The sequence below is a fragment of the Mobula hypostoma genome, chromosome 2, assembly GCF_963921235.1.
Source record: "Mobula hypostoma chromosome 2, sMobHyp1.1, whole genome shotgun sequence".
Taxonomy (NCBI): Eukaryota; Metazoa; Chordata; class Chondrichthyes; order Myliobatiformes; family Myliobatidae; genus Mobula; species Mobula hypostoma.
Genome location: NC_086098.1, coordinates 123,361,244 through 123,374,629, shown reverse-complemented (window position 1 = coordinate 123,374,629; position 13,386 = coordinate 123,361,244). Strand labels below are relative to the sequence as shown.

At 42.4% G+C, this 13,386-nt stretch overlaps 1 protein-coding gene across 7 annotated transcripts in view; it reads right to left on the bottom strand.

Annotated features, from left to right (window-relative positions):
• Window positions 1–13,386, bottom strand: part of LOC134342449 (serine/threonine-protein kinase MRCK alpha-like) — a 623,460-nt gene that overhangs the window by 27,578 nt on the left and 582,496 nt on the right. For all 7 annotated transcript variants that reach the window (XM_063040586.1, XM_063040588.1, XM_063040587.1 and 4 more), the window contains one exon: window positions 8,832–9,425. In XM_063040586.1, coding sequence (XP_062896656.1) covers window positions 8,832–9,425 — 594 coding nt within the window. The remainder of the gene's footprint in view (window positions 1–8,831; window positions 9,426–13,386) is intronic.

Below are 13,386 nucleotides of genomic sequence, written 5' to 3'. Positions count from 1 at the left end.
ACAGAAGGGGACTAAAGATCAATCATTCTGAACAATAATCCAACAGCAGAAGCAAAGCCTTTGCAAGTGATTCAATGGTTGATCTGGATAACCGAGAATGGAGTTATGGAGTAGTACAGCACAGAAACAGGCTCTAATACCATTACCAAAACCATTTAACCTGTCTACTCCCATCGACCTCCACTGGGACCATAGTCGTCCATAACCCTACCATCCATGCACTTATCCAAAGTTCTCATAAATGTTGAAATCATGTTCGCATGCACCACTTGTGTTGGCAGCTCGTTCCACACTCTCAAGATCCTCTGAGTGAAGAAGATTCTCCTCATGTTCCCCTTAAACTTTTCACCTTTCACCCTTAATCCATGACCTCTGGTTGTAGTCCCAGCCAACCTCAGTGGAAAAAACCTGCTGGCATTTATCCTATCACTACCCTTCATAATTTTGTATACTTCTACCAAATCTCCTCTCAATCTTCTACATTCTAAGGAATGCAGTCCTAACCCATTCAATCTTTCCTTGTAACTCAGGTCTACCAGACCTGGCAACATCCTTGTAAATTTTCTCTGTACTCTTTCAACCTTGTTTACATCTTTCCTGTAGGTAGGTGACCAAAACTGCACACAATTCTCCAAATTAGGCCTCACCAATGTCTTATACAACTTCAATATAATATCCCATCTCCTGTACTCAATACATTGATTTATGAAGGCCAACATGCCAAAAGCTTTCTTTAACGATGCTATCTACCTGTGATGCGTTCAATGTGTAAGACCCGAAGTACACCTTGCACTTGTCTGCATTAAATGCCATCTGCCATTTTTCAGCTCATTTTCTCAGCTGATGCAGATCCCTCTGCAAGCTATCATAGCCTTCCTCGCTGTCCACTACACCCTCAATTTTGGTGTCATCTGCAAATTTGCTGATCCAGTTAATCACATTATCATCCAGATCATTGACAAACAACAAAGGACCCAGTACCGATTGCTGCGGCACACCAGTAGTCACACGCCTCCAGTCAGAGAGGCAACCACCTACTACCATTCTCTGACTTCTCCCACAAAGCCACTGTTTAATCCAGTTTACTACCTCATCTTGAATGCGAGGCAACTGAACCTTCTTGACCAACCTCCTATGAGGGACCTTGACAAATGTCTTGCTAAAGTCCATGTAGACAACATTCACTGCCTTGCCTTCATCCACTTTCCTGGTAACTTCCTTGAAAAACTCTACAAGATTGGCTAGACATGACCTACCACACACAAACTCATGCAGACTAACCTTAATCAGTCCATGTCTATCCAAATACTAGTACATCCGGTCCCTTAGAATACTTTCCAATAACTTTCCTGTAACTGACGTCAGACTTAGCAGTCTATACTTTTCTGGTTTATGTTTAGAGCCTTTTTTTTAAAACAGCAGAACAACATTGGTTATCCTTCAATCCTCTGGTACATCTCCTGTCACTAAGGATGATTTAAATATTTCCGTTGGGGCCTCAGCAATTTTTGCACTTGCCTCCCGTAGGGTCCAAGGGAACTCCTTGTCGGGGCTTGGGGATTTATCCACCCTGATTTGCCTCAGGATAGCAAACACCATCTCCTCTGTAATCTGTCAGGGTCCATAAAGTTGATGCTGCTTTGCTGCTTTGTCTCCCAAGTAAATACAGATGTAAAAAAATTATTTAACATCTCTCCAATCTGTTTTGACTCCACACATGGATTACCATTCTGATATTCCAGAGGACCAATTTTTTCCCTTGCAATCCTTTTGCAATTAATAGAACATAGAACATAGAATAGTACAGCACATTACAGGCCCTTCGGCTCACAATGTTGTGCCGACCCTCAAACCCTGCCTCCCATATAACCCCCCACCTTAAATTCCTCCATATACCTGTCAAGAAGTCTCTTAAACTTCACGAGTGTATCTGCCTCCACCACTGACTCAGGCAGTGCATTCCACACACCAACCACTCTCTGAGTAAAAAACCTTCCTCTTATATCTCCCTTGAATTTCCCACCCTTTACCTTAAAGCCATGTCCTCTTGTATTGAGCAGTGGTGCCCTGGGGAAGAGGCGTTGGCTATCTACTCTATCTATTCCTCTTATTATCTTGTACACTTCTATCTTGTCTCCTCTCATCCTCTTTCGCTCCAAAGAGTAAAGCCCTAGCTCCCTTAATTTCTGATCATAATGCATACTCTCTAAACCAGGCAGCACCCTGGTAAATCTCCTCTGTACCCTTTCCAATGCTTCCACATCCTTCCTATAGTGAGGCGACCAGAACTGGACGCAGTACTCCAAGTGTGGCCTAACCAGAGTTTTATAGAGCTGCATCATTACATCACGACTCTTAAACTCTATCCCTCGACTTATGAAAGCTAACACCCCATAAGCTTTCTTAACTACCCTATCTATCTGTGAGGCAACTTTCAGGGATCTGTGGACATGTACCTCGAGATCCCTCTGCTCCTCCACACTACCAAGTATCCTGCCATTTACTTTGTACTCTGCCTTGCAGTTTGTCCTTCCAAAGTGTACCACCTCACACTTCTCCGGGTTGAACTCCATTTGCCACTTCTCAGCCAACTTCTGCATCCTATCAATGTCTCTCTGCAATCTTCGACAATCCTCTACACTATCTACAACACCACCAACCTTTGTGTCGTCTGCAAACTTGCCAACCCACCCTTCTACCCCGACATCCAGGTCATTAATAAAAATCACGAAAAGTAGAGGTCCCAGGACAGATCCTTGTGGGACACCACTAGTCACAATCCTTCAATCTGAATGTACTCCTTCCACCACGACCCTCTGCCTTCTGTAGGCAAGCCAATTCTGAATCCACCTGGCCAAACTTCCCTGGATCCCATGCCTTCTGACTTTCTGAATAAGCCTACCGTGTGGAACCTTGTCAAATGCCTTACTAAAATCCATATAGATCACATCCCTCATCTATATGCCTGGTCACATCCTCAAAGAACTCTATCAGGCTTGTTAGGCACGATCTGCCCTTCACAAAGCCATGCTGACTGAACCTGATCAGACCATGATTCTCTAAATCCCACAGATCCTATCTCTAAGAATCTTTTCCAACAGCTTTCCCACCACAGACGTAAGGCTCACTGGTCTATACTTACCCGGACTATCCCTACGACCTTTTTTGAACAAGGGGACAACATTCGCCTCCCTCCAATCCTCTGGTACCATTCCCGTGGACAACGAGGACATAAAGAGCCTAGCCAGAGGCTCAGCAATCTCTTCCCTCGCCTCATGGAGCAGCCTGGGAAATATTCCGTCAGGCCCCGGGGACTTATCCGTCCTAATGTATTTTAACAACTCCAACACTTCCTCTCCCTTAATATCAACATGCTCCAGAACATCAACCTCATTCGTATTGTCCTCACCATCAAGTTCCCTCTCATTGGTGAATACCGAAGAGAAGTATTCATTGAGGATATCCGCAGGCAACAAGAGTATGAGTTACACCCCAGGTGTCAGAACTTGGTCATCAACTAAATATTGCATATTGATAATATCGCAGCCTAGGTCTTAGAGTCAGAAAGAGATATAGCATAGAAATAAGCGACTTTGGACCATTGTGCCTGAACCAACCTTCAACTATCCATTTTCTACTAAAAGTCATAAAGGCAAAGAGTTATACAGCACATATACAGGACCTCTGGCCTACCTTTTCTGTGCCGATCAAAGTGGTGTCCTGGGCTAATCTCATTTGTCTCTGTTTGGCCCATATTCCACTGAGCTTTTTCTATCCATGTACCTGTTTTCTATCCATGGGTTGTAATACCTACTAGGGATGGTAATTGTACTCACCTCTACCACTGCAAATCATCCCACACATCTATGTGATTTTCTTCCCTCAGATCTTCTTTAAATCTTTTCCCTCTCATTTCCTCTGGCTTTAGACTTCCCTACCCTAGGAGAAAGTGTGTGAAAGTGTATGCCTCTCACGATTGCATGAATCTCTACAGGGTCATATTGAGGAACACATATAATAAATATTCAATAAATACTGAATGAAACTGCATGCACATTAAACTCTTAAACCTGGCTCAGTGATTCAGCTCCAAGCACAAACACACGGCATGGCACAGGGGTGCCACCTACAGAACAGTTCATCATTCACCTCTAACGTCGTCTAATCTTTTGGATGGTGTTGTAATGGAATTACAAAAAGAGTAGCAAGAGTAATACGTTCTTTTACAATGTATACAATCACTGACATTTAATTAAGGAACAAATGGCCTTAGTTCAGAAAGGATTTGCTTATTAAATATCACAGACAGATGGGATTGGTGATTAAACATGTAAACATCATGTTTCAATTATAACCTGACAATGGTTACCACAGCTTCATGGTCAACATCCTTATTATATCTCCTTACTTAAATTGAGGAGATAAATGGTTGATTCCCCTACTCACAAAGGTCCCATGATCCACACTGTTCCTTACAGTGTTATCATCAATTTGTGGCTCAGAGACTTCCAGGGAAAAAGACACTTGAATGGAAGGATGAAGGAAAACAGTATAGTATGCACAAAAATTAGTAACATACATCAAAGTTGCTGGTGAACGCAGCAGGCCAAGCAGCATCTGTAGGAAGAGGTGCAGTCGATGTTGCAGGCCGAGACCCTTCGTCTAGTCCTGACGAAGGGTCTCGGCCTGAAACGTTGACTGCACCTCTTCCTACAGATGCTGCTTGGCCTGCTGCGTTCACCAGCAACTTTGATGTATGTTGCTTGAATTTCCAGCATCTGCAGAATTCCTGTTGTTTGCACAAAAATTAGTAGCAGGTCTCAAATCTACTCTGCAGTTCAGTAACAAACAACAGAAAGTCTGCAGATGCTGGAAATCCAAGCAACACATACATAATGCTGCAGGAACTGCTCAGCTCCTCCAGCATTTTGTGTTTGTTGCTGCTGTTCAGTAAGATTGAACTATTTGCAAGCTCAACTCCATATTCCAATCTACTCCTAGAAACCTTTCATCCTCAGTTTATCAAATATCCATATATCTTCTGCTTTACAAATTTTTAAAGGTTGTGCTTCCTCTGCTCTTTGAGGAAGAAGATTCCAAGTACCTAATAATCTTATTACCTTCATCAATGCTTCATCTTAAACTGGCACTAATTCCTCATTTTAAAATCTGGTTCTGGATTCTCTTACAAGAGGAAACATCTTCACCACATCCACCTTATCAAGATCCCTAATAATATTAAACATTTCAGATATCTCATAGAACAGTACAGCATAGGACACGCCATTTGGCCCAGCATATTGTGCTTAACTTGATGTTGATTTATACAAAATGTTCTCCTTGTGTGTATCATCAAAATCTGTTCCTTCATATTAATACCTATCTGAAAGCCTCTTAAATTCTACCAAACTGCTTGTTCTACCACTACTCCTGGTAACCCATTCCTGGGCACCTACCACTCTTTCTGAAAAAACTTGGCCCTTATGTCACCTTTAAACTTCCCCCCTTTACCTTAAAAGCATTTCCTCTAATATTTGACATTTCTACCCCAGCAAAAAGATTCTGACTATCTATACCTCACATAATTAAAAAAAATTCTATCAGCATTTCCCCCAGATTCCAACACTCTAGAGAGAACAACTCAAGTTTGTCTGACCTTTCCTTATCTCTCATTTCGTTTAATCCAGGCAGCAAATGATAAATCTCCTCTGCACCTTTTCCACTGTCTCATTATCCTTCCTATAATGAGGGACCAGAACTGCATACAATGCTCCTGCTGCAATCTGACTGAAGGGTTTTATACAGCTGCGGCATGAACTCTTATTCTTATACTCAACGCTAAATTCTAAAGAAGGCAACGGAGTTCTACCAATGAAGGCACGCATGCCATGTGCCTCTTTTCCTCCCTTTTCCACTTCTGTAGAAATTTTCAGTGAACTATGGGTCCCAGGGTACTTCAGTGTTATTAAATGCTGGGCTTCAGTACCAATAAGCCAGCTAGTCTATCCACTTCAATGTTACATCCACTGGCTGATACTAAAAGATGACTTGCTTCAGTAAATTTTGATTTCCAGGGACTAAATCCTACAATTCACAACTGATGAGGACATTCAGGCACATAGGAAGAGCACCACCTGCATGTTCACTCGAAATCCACATCAAGATTGCTTGGAAATACACACTAGTTCTCTCATTGTTGCTGAGACTACATCCTGAACTTCTAGCCCAATGGTATTGGATCAATAACTTCGCCCAGTGGGAATTAAGGATAGGCAGTTAACAGCAATGCCCAGTACCTATAAATAAATAAACCCCCAAGGCACATCAGAGAACAATAGATGGTGCATTGGAGACTCTGACCTTCACCAGATCTAAAATTGGGATTAAGTGAAGTTTCATGACATGTTCTGGAAGAACTGAGGATATCCATTTTCCAGATATTTCTTACTTTGTCTTTACCAGAATAGAACAAATCTCAGGATACTCATCAACTTCATTTGCTCTGGGTGACCTGTGGATCGCAGGCTGCCTGAGATTAGGGAAGTGTGTAGACTTCTGGAGTTAAGTTTAATTTCAGTTTCCCAAGGTTGGGTGAGTGGGTTAATTTCTGGTTTGCTCATCCTGCAAATACCCAATAGCTGCTGGACCCTGATCAGCTGAAAAGAGCAAGAACTGTCATGAACACCATGTTATGTGTGGCACCGAAGGTGGACTTGTTTTTATGTTGTTCCCCCAACACCCTTTGATTAGAACCAACAAGGGGACGTAACATCAGGATTAGCTCAGTGTCGTTTACTTTTGTTTTCAGTTGTCCAACCTGCACATCAACAGTTGAAAACATGTATATATTCATGGAGTTGAAGAGTGTGGAAGTAGGCTATTCAGCCTAACTAGCCCATGCTGACCAGTGGACAGCATTCTGTAATAAACCCATTTTCCAGCAAATAGTCGATACCCTTCTATGCCTAGGTAATTCATATGGTTACCTACACACCTAAATACCTCTGAAATTCTTAAATCTTAAATGATCCAGTACCACCACTACCTCTGGCAATGTATTTCAGGTCACCACTCTCTGGGTGAAAGAGGTTCCTCTCACATCTCCTCTAAATCTCTTCCCCTTTGCCCTAAATTACCCTCTACCTGGAATATGGGAAAATATTTCCCGTACTTTATTCAATACCCCTCATAATTTTAAATACCTCAATCATGTGCACTTTTAACACCCTCTGCTCCGGGGGTAATACAGCTGGCCTCACCAGTCTCTACTCAAAAGTGAACTGCTCCAACCAAGGCAAATTCCTCTGCATCCTCTCCAAATGTTATATGCACTGTGATCATTTATCTTATAGGGTTCCCGACCACCATCTGGCACAATTACTGCTCATCTCCTTTTCTGTTTTAGCCTTCAGGACCTAAGAAACTCCTCTGTCACTCAGTTAAGTGAGGTTTTGATATGCCCTCCACTACCTCATTTATGGGATCTTTTCCCTTATGCACTGTCTTTGGGGATCCAGTGAGCTATCCACTCTGCTGTCTTATCCTTGGGGATACAATGGTTCTCTTCTCACCCACTTTCCTCAGGAATTCAATAAGCTTTCCACACATTCATTGCCCCTGTCACTCATCCTTTCTACCACGTAGTGATGAGCAGATCCCATAAAATGTCCTTTCTCATGGTATACTCTCAGCTCTAATGAGCTCTCCCTTCTCTTACTATCATTAAGGATGCAGCAAGTTTTCTGCTCTCAATCATTCTCCCCAAGGATCAAATGAGCTCTCCTATCTCTTCTATCCTCAGGGATCTAATGCCCTCTACCCATTATCACCAGAGATCAATACGTTTTCAACTCTCTGTCTCTCACTGTCCTCAGTGTTCTAACAAGATCTACCTCTCCCCTCACTGTTCCCAGAGATCTAATGAGCTCTCTCTTCCCTTAAAATTGCATCAAAAATACAATGAGATCTTTCAGACACTGTCTTTGAGCATTCTATGAACTTTCTCATCCTCAGGAATCCACAAAGCTCTCCCCTTTGCTATTATCCTCAGGGATTGATCCAGTTCTCCCCTTTCAAGTTATACCCTGGGTTCTAATGCACTTTCATGTTTATTCACTGGTTCTATGGTTACAATGAGCTCTTTACTTCCTCTCCTTCTTTCATTGCCTTTCCCTTTTCCAGAGTTAATACACAGAACACCATACTTAGGATAAGATGAATGCTTTTCTCTTCTCAGCCTCTTCATTATTTCACACACCTCACCATGTAGATTTAAACTTGGGCTTTGATGTTTAAAGAAATGAAGACTTGAAAATCTCCTCATTACAAACCATTTAGAACATAAGTAGAATCAAAGCAAATACCATCATTTAAAAGGAAATACAAAGTTTAGTTTTAAAAAAGTTGTTAACATTGCAGAATAGTCTTCTTGGCATAAAGCACTTCCATTGCTGATTCACATGAAGAAGATAGAAAATTCATGTACACATTGAACATTTAAAATGTAATTTAGGCAAGGCTCCTTCCTGCAGAAGTGTCCTGTCCTTTTTCTGTGTTACATTCTACATGTTGAATGTAACTCTGCCTGTTTTCAGGCTAAAAATTAAATGTTTTTCTGAATTTGGCCTATCTTATTTTGTGGGGAACCCACTCCATTAGCACAATGGACCTCCTCAAGCTCTGATTTTGTGGAAGTAACTAATTCTACATGCAAGTAGATAGGACTTCTTTACACTTTAAGCCCAAGTACCATGCTGGGAATTGGATTCATCTGCTAATTAATTACCTAAACTATTTCCTAAACTACAGGTAAAAGAACCAAGTAAACTCACAGCATGTCGTGGGAATAGCTGGCCACATCAGCTCCTGCTGCCTTGACCTTCGACCCTGGCAGTCCACATAAATGCCCACAGTACTGAAACACAATAAATACTCCTTGCTTGAAATTTCCACTGCACAGATTGCATCGTTGGGCTGTTGAGTGATGAAGGACAGTGTGTGGTCATCGGGATGCAGTAGGCTAACAGGACCCCCATCTCCTTGCAGTGGGTACTTGACAAAGCCCGACTGATAGCCGACAAGCAAGCATTCACTGAAGACGGCCATCCACTGCACGTTTCCTGGCACTTGGATCTCTTTAAACTTTTTGTGGCGGGTTTTGCTCTGGTTGAGTTCATAGCACTGTACTTGGCGCTTCATGGCCACACACAGGCACGTGGTAGTGCCGTGGCGCATCAACCCTGACACCAGTGTCTGACAGCCCTTCGTCTCTACCAGCTTGAAGAAGTCACCCTCTCGGCCATCAAGAGCCGTCGTGGGGAAAAGGCGGACGTGGCGGTTTCGCCCAGATATAACGGCAATCAGCTGCTCTCCTGAAATCAACTCAATCTGGTGGACCTTCTTGTTATCACCAACTCGGATGATTTCTGCCAAAGAGAGATGAAAAGATTTCATTCTGTTGATATGTGATTACATTGCACCTTCTGTGATCGTAGATCTTCCCAAAGCTGATAACAGCTTTGAGGCACCGACTCAGCACCAATGGAGGAAGCACAGCTGCCACTCAGCGTAGAACCAAGAATGCTGCTAACTCCTGCTTCTATTGAACCCCTCTTTCCCCCTTATTTTCAATGAGCCTAAGCATGTGCTTCTCTGCCATTTTCTCCTTCCCCTTTCCTTCAGGTACTTCCTACTCTTCCACCTCATTGTGGTCTCCCTCCCTTTACACCTTTCACAATCACATTTTGCCCACAAGACCCATCTCCTGGTCTCTTGATTGTTGTTGATTCTTGTGACTGACTGAAGGACTTCATAAAGTACATCTTGCCGACCGTTTGTGTGAAAAGACTTTAAACTTGCTAGAACTGAGGATGAATCTGAGCATATCAACACTTTGATTTGTCTAGCTTTCTCCACCCATTGCAACGCAACTAACACTGCCAGCATCTCCACTGTAATCACCCCTAACTTATTAGATGTTCTTCTGCTGATTCCAATTTCTTTTGCTGGTATAGCCACCCCAAACCCTGTCACTCTTGTTTCAGGTTCCTTAGCACCATCTGTATAAATCTGAGTATAATCACTATACTTTTCCATCACATGACACTTAAATGCACTTCCCAAATCAGTTTTATATTTTCCTTTCCTTTTTACCTCTAACAAATGCCAGTCTATGTCAGGCCATGCAAGCTTCCATGGAGCTACAACCGGATAAACTACTGAAGGACTTATCCTTAGATCAAACACTCCACATTCTTTAGCAATATCATTCCCTACCTGACTAAAGTTACCCCTCTGAAACCTCCCATTTTCCCAGCACTCCTGCAACACTCCTTTTGCAGGGTGAGTCAGTCACAAGAATTGCAAATCAGGGAGGTCAGGTAAAATTTCTATGGGTTCCAGCACATGTAGGGGTGAAGGGGAATGAGAGGGTGGATGAGTTGGCAAAGAAGGCGTTAAAGAAAGAAAATATAGAAATGTACATTAGTATCAGTAAAGCAGAGGTTAAGTGTGTTATCTGGGAAAAAAATCAACCAAATGTGGCAAGAAAGATGGGACAGGGAGGGGAAAGGGAGGCATTTATATCAAATATAGAAGTGTTGCAGGTACTAGGGTAGGTAGTGGATACAGAAGAGAGGAGACTGTGTGGACCAGGTTAAGGCTGGGACACTGTGCATTAAACAAAACATTGAAAATGATAGGAAAACACCAGACAGGATTGTGTGAGGAATGTCAGGAAGAGGTGTCAGAAGAATATGTAGTTCTGAGTTGCAGGAAGTATGGGATACAGAGAGAGATGATGAGAATTAATCTAAGGGAATTGGGGTTGCAGGAATTCACATTAAAAGGGTTGCTGGGCATGGGTGAGAGAGCACAGGTTGGGGTATTTTTAGCTTTCTTAAGGGGTACGGGTTTTTTTTTTATATAGGATATGATGGATAAGCAGGAATAGGGTACTAGGATGGCTGAAGATGGGAGGATAAAGTGTAGGTTAGGGTATGTGTGTGATCGGGTGAAGGGATTTAGAATGCAAGTCTATTGCACACTCCGGAGCAGAAGGTAGCAGTAATGCACCATTAAGCTGGGTGCCAACCGCTGTAAAACAAGACAGAGAAGAAGAAGAAGATTGCTGTTAATAAGTTGCTGATTAGTCATCTTCCCTTCCTGGCATCCAATGGAGCTAACGAAATATGCTGTAAACAGCTTTTGTTCCTGTCTCCATCTCTTAAAGTCTGCTGCCTTATCCTTGCTCCAAATTACTACTCCATGCAAATTACAGTCCTATTTCCATCTTCCCTTTCCTCTCAATCCGTTCCTCTTTATAATCACAACTCTGCCTAAATCATCCCCAATGAGGTTTCACTAACAGTTCTGATCAAAGTCACTTAGGACATTCTGAATAATTGTAAAAACTATAAACTATCTTTCCAGCCATCAGCGTTCATGCAGTTAACTACACCATCCTCCTGCTTTCATTTTCATCTTTCCAGTTTTAATGGTTTCTCTTCTCAGTATGGGTTTGTTCCCTCTCACTTATTTTCTTTCCATCAGATTCCATTTATACCACGAGAACATTTATTGTATAACGTTCAATTCTACTTCATTACCACCTCTGTTGATCCTTCCACTATCGCAAAATCATAATATTGGTTGTCCAGAATGCAATACAATACTGGCAGTTCAAAATTTTCTTCCAATTGAAAACTGGCAAAACGTTATTCACAAGACTTTACACGAAAATTAGATTGTTTGCACTTTGCTGTCATATTTAACTTCAGACAACACATTCACATGAAGACAATAATTATTACTCTGCTTCAACTCACCTGTGATCAAGCTATCAGCTGTACCTTTCTTACCTTTAAGCTTAACTGTTCAAACTCAGTTTGTACAATTAAATTTGTTTAAGAGGTTTGCAATCTTTTGGCATGGTTGCTATGATAACTTACATGGAAGGGTTCATATTTTTATGCAGGAAATTATTATTCCCACTTGATCACTGGAAGATATGCTATTTCAACTGTATGAGTTTCATTTCTTAGGGCTGCCCAGACCCAACTTAAACCACAATTTTTTTCCACAGGAAGATTTTATCGGAAGAAAACTTGCAACTGATCTTTGATCTTTGCATCATCAATGGGGATGGGAGAGGTTCAGGATTGGAGGGTTGCAGATGTTGTTCCCTTATTCAAGGAAAGGAGTAGAGATAGCACGGGAAATTATAGACCAGTGAGTCTTACTTCAGTGGTTGGTAAGCTGATGGAAAAGATCCTGAGAGGCAGGATTTATGAACACTTGGCAAGGCATAATATGATTCAGAATACTCAGCATGGCTTTGTCAAAGGCAGGTCATGCCTTACAGAGCAGTAGATGTAGTGTACATGGGTTTTAGCAAGGCATTTGATAAGGTACCCTATGCCAGGCTTATTGAGAAAGTAAGGAGGCATGGGACCCAAGGGGACCTTGCTTTGTGGATTCAGAACTGGTTTGCTCACAGAAGGCAAAGAGTGGTTGTAGACGGGTCATATTCTGCATGGAAGTCAATGGCCAGTGGTCTGCCTCAGGGATCTGTTCTGGGACCCTTTCTCTTCGTGATTTTTTATAAATGACCTGGATGAGGAAGTGGAAGGATGGGTTAGTAAATTTGTTGATAACACAAAGGTTGGGGGTGTTGTGGATAGTATGGAGGGCTGCCAGAGGTTACAATGGGACATCAAATAGGATGCAAAACTGGGCTGAGAAGTGGCAGATGGAGTTCAACCCAGGTAAGTGTGAGGTGGTTCACTTTGGTAGGTCAAATATGACTTGGCAGAATATAGCATTAATGGTAAGACTCTTGGCAGTGTGGAGGATCAGAGGGATCTCGGGGTCTGAGTTCATAGGACAATCAAAGCTGCTACACAGGTTGTTTCTGTGGTTAAGGCAGCACACGGAGCATTGGCTTTCATCAACCATGGAATTGAGTTCGAGAGCCGAGAGGTAATGTTACAGCTGTATAGGAACCTGGTCAGACCCCACTTGGAGTACTGTGCTCAGTTCTGGTCACTTCACCACAGGAAGGATGTAGAAACTATAGGAAGGGTGCAGAGGAGATTTACAAGGATGTTGCCTGGATTGGGGAGCATGCCTTATGAGAATAGGTTGCGTGAACTCAGCCTTTTCTCCATGGAGCAACGGAGGATGAGTGGTGACCTGATAGATGTGTATAAGATGATGAGAGGCATTGATCGTATGAATAGTCAGAGGCTTTTCCCAGGGCTGAAATGGTTAACATGAGAGGGCACAGTTTTAAGGTGCTTGGAAGTAGGTACAGAGGAGAGAGTGGTGAGTGTGAGGAATGGGCTGCCAGCAACAGTGGTGGAGGCAGGGTCTTTTAAGAGGCTCCTG